The sequence below is a fragment of the Trypanosoma grayi genome (genome assembly GCF_000691245.1).
Source record: "Trypanosoma grayi strain ANR4 Tgr_166_V1, whole genome shotgun sequence".
Classification (NCBI taxonomy): domain Eukaryota; phylum Euglenozoa; class Kinetoplastea; order Trypanosomatida; family Trypanosomatidae; genus Trypanosoma; species Trypanosoma grayi.
Window position 1 is genome coordinate 20264 of NW_008825785.1, and position 5799 is coordinate 26062.

The 5799-nt window shown below is 59.6% G+C and overlaps 3 protein-coding genes across 3 annotated transcripts; all 3 read left to right on the top strand.

Moving 5' to 3' along the window:
• Positions 1-246: 246 nt before the first annotated feature.
• On the top strand, positions 247-1839 carry DQ04_01661100 (hypothetical protein; the record flags this gene model as incomplete). Its single annotated transcript, XM_009310996.1, has 1 exon — positions 247-1839. The coding sequence occupies one exon, from the start codon at positions 247-249 to the stop codon at positions 1837-1839; it is 1593 nt and encodes a 530-aa protein (XP_009309271.1).
• A 442-nt stretch (positions 1840-2281) lies between these two features.
• DQ04_01661110 (hypothetical protein) lies at positions 2282-4768 on the top strand (the record flags this gene model as incomplete). The annotated part of the gene is made up of 1 exon (XM_009310997.1): positions 2282-4768. The coding sequence occupies one exon, from the start codon at positions 2282-2284 to the stop codon at positions 4766-4768; it is 2487 nt and encodes an 828-aa protein (XP_009309272.1).
• Positions 4769-5263: 495 nt separating this feature from the next.
• Positions 5264-5797, top strand: DQ04_01661120 (hypothetical protein; the record flags this gene model as incomplete). Its single annotated transcript, XM_009310998.1, has 1 exon — positions 5264-5797. A coding segment is annotated over one exon (534 nt), but the record flags the coding sequence as incomplete, so codon positions are not given.
• Between the last annotated feature and the right edge of the window lie 2 nt (positions 5798-5799).

The window sequence follows — 5799 nt, forward strand, 5'->3', positions numbered from 1 at the left end:
ATATATATATATATATATATATATCTATCTATCTATCTATATATATCTGTCTGTATAACTGGTAACAGCAAGAGCGACAAAAGAAAACAAGAGCAGAGACTTATCGTGTTTCGACCCTCACTTTAAGCGAAAGAAATAATAATTGAGGGGGGCCCGCCGTCATCGATTCTCCACAGGGAGGAGGAAATACAAAACAAACGAAAGAAGAAAGATAGAGGAAACCACCACGAAAGAAAACGGTAACCGATGCGGTTCGGTGAAGACTCACCTGTGCGGAATGGTGGCCTACCAAGCCAGGCTAAGCCGCAGCACCCCCTCGCTGGCGGCTTGGCGCTCGATGCGGCCGCCTCGAGCAGCAGCACGCGCAAGCATGTGACTGTGCAGGAGATCGTTGATCGCGCCGACGCTGAGGCCGACGTGGCGGTGGTCGGCCGCTGCTGCACCACCGTCTTCCTGCCCCTCCTCATTGTGGTGCTCGTGCTGGGCGTGTTCCTCAGCGTCGTCCTCACGAGCGGCAGCGCGCCGAAGGTGGCGGGTGTGCCGCGTGCGGTTCTCATCGTCGTGGAGGGCTTCAAGGGCACCACCTTCAACGCGCTGCTGGAGGGGGAGCGGCTGCCGCACATCCGCCGCATGCTGCTGGAGCAGCACGGCGTCTATGCGGCGTGCGCGACGCTTGAGGACGCCCGCTGCGCCCGCGCAGTCCTTGTCGAGGACGACACGACGGGCGAGCCGTTCATTTCCTCCGGCGCCGGCATCGCGACGATTCTCACCGGCGTCACGCCGCGCCGCCACCGCGTGCGCAACGACTCGTGGCAGTCGTACAGCGTCATGGCGGACACCACAGCGCACTTCCCGACTATCGCTATGCGCGTCACGAGCGCCAGGCGACACGTCGTCGCGCTTGGCACCTCGCACATGCTCAACGCCCTCAACACCGGCAGCGGGCAGTGCAGTGAAGCGGGGCTGCTTGACGCGGAGTGCGAAACACCGGTGGGGCTGCGCGGCAGAGACGCGCAGTCGCAGGCAACCACAGAGGCCGAAAGAGCCGCCGCAGCCTTCACGAGAACAGGAGACGATGCGTCGTCCTTGATGAGTTGCCTGCACCAGCGCTCATGTAACCTCTTTAAGCGTGTGCTGACACTCGCCAATGGCCGTGACGGCAAGGAGGAACAGCAGTTCACGAAATACCTTAGTGATGTTTTAGGCGGTCTCGTCAATGAGGAACATGAGAGCGCGAGCAGCACAGCAGCTGATGGGAGTCTCTTCATCTTCCACTTTAACACACTGGCACGCCGCGCAGGGGACGCTGGCTTGCCCGACTTCACGTACGCCGCGGACTCGCTAGAGTACACTGCGCAGGCCTTCCTGTTAGACAGTCTCATTGGACAAGTGCTTGCCATCGTGCGGGACCGGGCGCGCTCACACAAAGAGAACTGGCTCGTTGTCGGCACAAGCGACCACGGCGGTGTTGGCAAATCGTTTGGCCGCAACGGTGACGAGGATGAGGTCGTGCCATTCTTCACCGCGACGTACACAACAAACGCCCGCGGTTACACACGGCTGCGCTCATTCACACGACCCGTCACCCACATGGATGCGGCACCAACCATCTTGAAGTGGCTTGGCATTGCCCCCTACGACGACGCCGACGACGGGGATGAAACGACGACGAGAGCGCCGGCAGATCCGGCAGCAGCGGGCTCGCGCGACAACTCCAAGAACACCGGGTCGGGACCTGGTGCGACTGCCAATAACAAGCAGCTCTTGGACGGCCGGCCTCAAGGCATCTGCGGCTCTGGACTACGGCCGCGCGACTGTGAGATCGAGGAGGAGGAGTGAGTGGTCCACGCACTAGTGTATGTGTATGTGTATGTGTATGTGTGTGTGTGTGTGTGTCGGTTGGATGTTGATCTCATTATTTAAAGAAACAAGATACGCAGTGGTAAGTTGGGAATGATGAATAATCAAGAAACCATCCCGGTGAAATAAACCGAGCGTTCGAGGAAGTGTGAAAGGCTGTCTTTTCTTATCCTTCTGCTTCTTCTCGCAATTCTCATCTGTCATTTGAACACTCTGAGCCGTGTTTCCCTAGCTCTGTCTCACTCTCTGTATCGCTCACTTGTCTGTCTGTGTCTCTGTGTGTCTCGCTTTGAAAGATTGCTTGGGCTGTCGACAGTTGTGTGTCACACGAGACGCACGCTTCGACAGCCACATAGCGGAAGGAATACAAAGGAGGTCTGAGAGGGGCGCATCTGAGACAGCATCATCATCCACAACGTGAATGCACCGACAGGACGTCAGCGATGGCGGCGGGGGCAGACACCTCACGACGGCTGAGGTGCTTGACCGCACGATGGATCAGTGCATGCAACGCGGTCTCTTCGACAGCGCGTCGTGGCTGGGACAACTCGCACTAGACGCCACTGACAGTGTGCTGCAAGAGACTATCCCTGCCTCCTCACCCGTATGTGTGGCAGTGCAGGATCTGCCGCTCACGGGGCGTGCCCACCGCTACCACGTTCTTGCACTGGCCCTCGTCCAGAAGGGTGAGTACTTGCGCTGTCACCACTTACTCAACACCGCCCTAAAGGAATACACCGCAACAGCAACATCAACAACGGCGGCAGCAAGGGAGGAGGGTGAAGCACACGCAAAGGGGGAAAAACCCTTGCCGCGCGGGGGCAGCCGTTCCACATCACAACAGTCACAACAGCAGTCGCCTTCGTCTCCATCGGCCCCACCACAATTGCAGTTCTTGTGTTTGTACTCGTTATACATGGCGGGAGAGTGCATTAAAAGCACCAGCAGCAACCTACGCAAGAGTAGCAACCCAAACCTGCTTATGTTGCGTGGGCTGCTGCTCACTGCGCTTGAACAACAACGACGTTCGTCATCAACGCCGTCGGCAGCTTCACTCCCAATGCGACCGTCTTTAAAGGCGGATTCACGGTCGTCGCCGAGCATGGCGACTGGTGTAGTCGGTGGTGCAGCGGCGTACGGCGACCCGTTCCTCTGCTGGCTGCACGGCGTCGTGTTGCGTGAGCTTGGCATGAAGCAGGAGAGCGCCACGTATTTTCTGGCGGCCCTCTGTAGTCACCCCATGCTCTGGTGCGCATGGGAGGATTTGTGTACGCTCGTCAGTCGGGAGAACCAGATTGAGGAGATAGAGGCGATGATCGCCTCTCTGGAGCCGCGATTTATGCCGGAGATGTTTTTGGCCTCAGTGAAGGCTGCGCTTAACGTTGCACCGCTCTCATTTGAGCCCGCATCAGTTGCATCTGCTGCGACTGCTGCTAATGCCCCTGCTGTCTCGGGGAAACGGAGTACGAGCCCGCACCACAGCAGCTCCTCACCACAACCAAAGATGGAGCACGATTACCAACGGCAGCACCCTCAGCAGCGCCGAGGCGATGGCGCCGCCTCTCCTAGGCTTGTAAACTCCTGGGAGGTGCTGCTGGAGCAGTTCCCTAACAACCCTTTCCTCCTCTCGAGCCTTGCGGGTTACTACTACAACGTAAAGAAGGACCTTGAAAAGGCACAGACGCTCTACAAGCGGTTGCATGATACAGATCCATATCGCCTAGAGTCGATGGACGACTATTCCATTGTCCTCTTCCTCCGTGGTGACCGCATTGGCCTGAGCAGCCTCGCACAGCAGGTGTACCACATCGACCCCTTTCGCGCCGAGAGCAATTACATTGTGGGAAACTACTACGTGCTGATGGGCGCGCACGACCGCGGCGTGCTGCATTTCCGCCGTGCGGTCGCCGCCGACCCGACCTTCCTCGCCGCGTGGACGCTGCTTGGGCATGCGTACCTAGAGACGAAGAACAGCGCGGCCGCCGTGGAGGCGTACCGTACCGCTGTTGACCTTGACCAGCGCGACTACCGCGGGTGGTACAACCTCGGCCAAATCTACGAGCTGCTGCAGTTCTATCACCACGCGCTGTACTACTACTGGCACACCACCACGCTGCGCCCCACTGACCCGCGCATGTGGTCAGCCGTCGCGAACTGCCTTGACCGCGAGGGGCGTACCAGCGAGGCGATGTTGTGCCTCGAGCGTGCGGAGACGTACGAGAGCCCAGCCTCCGACTTCTACCCACCGCTCGTGCGGCGGCTGGGGATGCACTACTTAGACACACGGCAGGTCGGGCGCGCCATCGCGTACCTGGAGAAACTCGCCACGGCAGAGGCGAGGAAACGAGAGGACGTGCTGCTGGCCGTGCCGCAAATCGTGCCGTACTACCTACAGCAGGCACGGCAGCTGTTGGACGTGCCTGCGCGTTCGCCAAGCTACGAGCCCCCGCCGCCCTTCGCAACCGCGTCGGCGAGTGCCGGCAGGCAATCGCTGCCGTCAGCAGCAGGCAGCGGCGGTTGGAGTAGTCTCGCTGATCAGTGGCGCACTGCCGACGCGGCGCTTCGGCGTAACATCGACGCGCGCTGGGAGCAGGCCGCGGTGTGTCTTGCAACGTCGGAGAGCCACTTAGAGAACCTGGCGGTCGCACTTGGCCTACCTAACGCCGCCGCCGCCGCTGCCGCTGCCGCTGCCGGGGACAGCACCGTGATGGGCAAAGGCACAGACTACGGCGCAGCTGGCGGTGGTGTTGCCGGTTCCGTCATGGATGAGGGGAGGAGCCGTCACATTTCGCACCTTGCCCGCTACTACCGTGAGTTGAATGCGGTGCGGCACTACCTGTCTAGCCAGCAGCAGCAGGTGGAGGCGACGGTGCGGGCGCGGGAGAGCGATGAGGTTCACAGAGAGTGAGGGATGAGGACTTTGGCCAAGAGAGTTGCATTGCTTTAAGCAAAAGAGCGCAACACAAGAAAAATAAGCAAAAAAAAAACGAAGCAAACAGAGAGACAAGGAGTGACAGGGGCGCGTGGGCAAGAGAAGAAAATAGAGTCCGCACGAACCGCCTGCGTCAGTGCATTTGTGTGCGTGTGGGCGTGTACTGAGTGAAGCTAACAGGCTGACGGCTCTTCGCTTCGTTCTTCGTTCTTCGTTCTTCGTTCTTGTTTTGGCGGCTGCTGTTTCTGTTGTTTGCTTCTTATTTCTGTTCGATGCCTCTCGCGATCGATTCTTCGACTTACTTTCCTTTTTTAAATTTTATTATTTCACTTCACCGTGACTTCTCTCACGGTGTGAGGTGACGCGACGCAGCCAGGGTGGTGATAATAGGCGTGAGCAGAGGCTACTGGGCTTCACCAGCAAGCAGTGGGCACGTTGCCGTTCCCCAGCAGGATCGCCTCCATAGAGATAATGACATCAGCCCCACCCATAACACCAGCAACAGGGGGAGCAGCAGCAGCAGCAGCAGCAGCAGCAGGATCGCCAGCTATGCAGGAGTCGTCTCAGCGCGTACGCGAGCTGCTCGACGAGGTTGCGCGGAAGGACAACGCGCTGCAGCAGATCCGCGCGCTGTTCGAGTCGCTGAGCAGCGACTACGAGGTTGTGCAGCGCCGCGGGGAGCGGGCGCAGTTGGAGCTTGCGTCTCTCACAACGCAACATGAAACACAGCAGCAGGAACTCATCGCCCTCAAGGCGAAGAGCGCGCTGCTCGAGTCCCGAGTCAAGCTGGAGGACGACGAGTGGGACCGCCGCACACGGCAGCTGCGGCAGGAACTCGCTGCGGCCGTGGAGGAGCGCGACAGCCTCGCGAAGGAGCGTGAGGCGCAGTGGCGGCAAACACGGAGCCTCCGCGCGCAGCTGGACGAGCAGCGGTGCCAGCACGAGGAGGCGGAGGTTGCGTGGCGGTGCAGGTTGGATGAGGCGCGCAGGGAGGCGGAGGAGAAGAC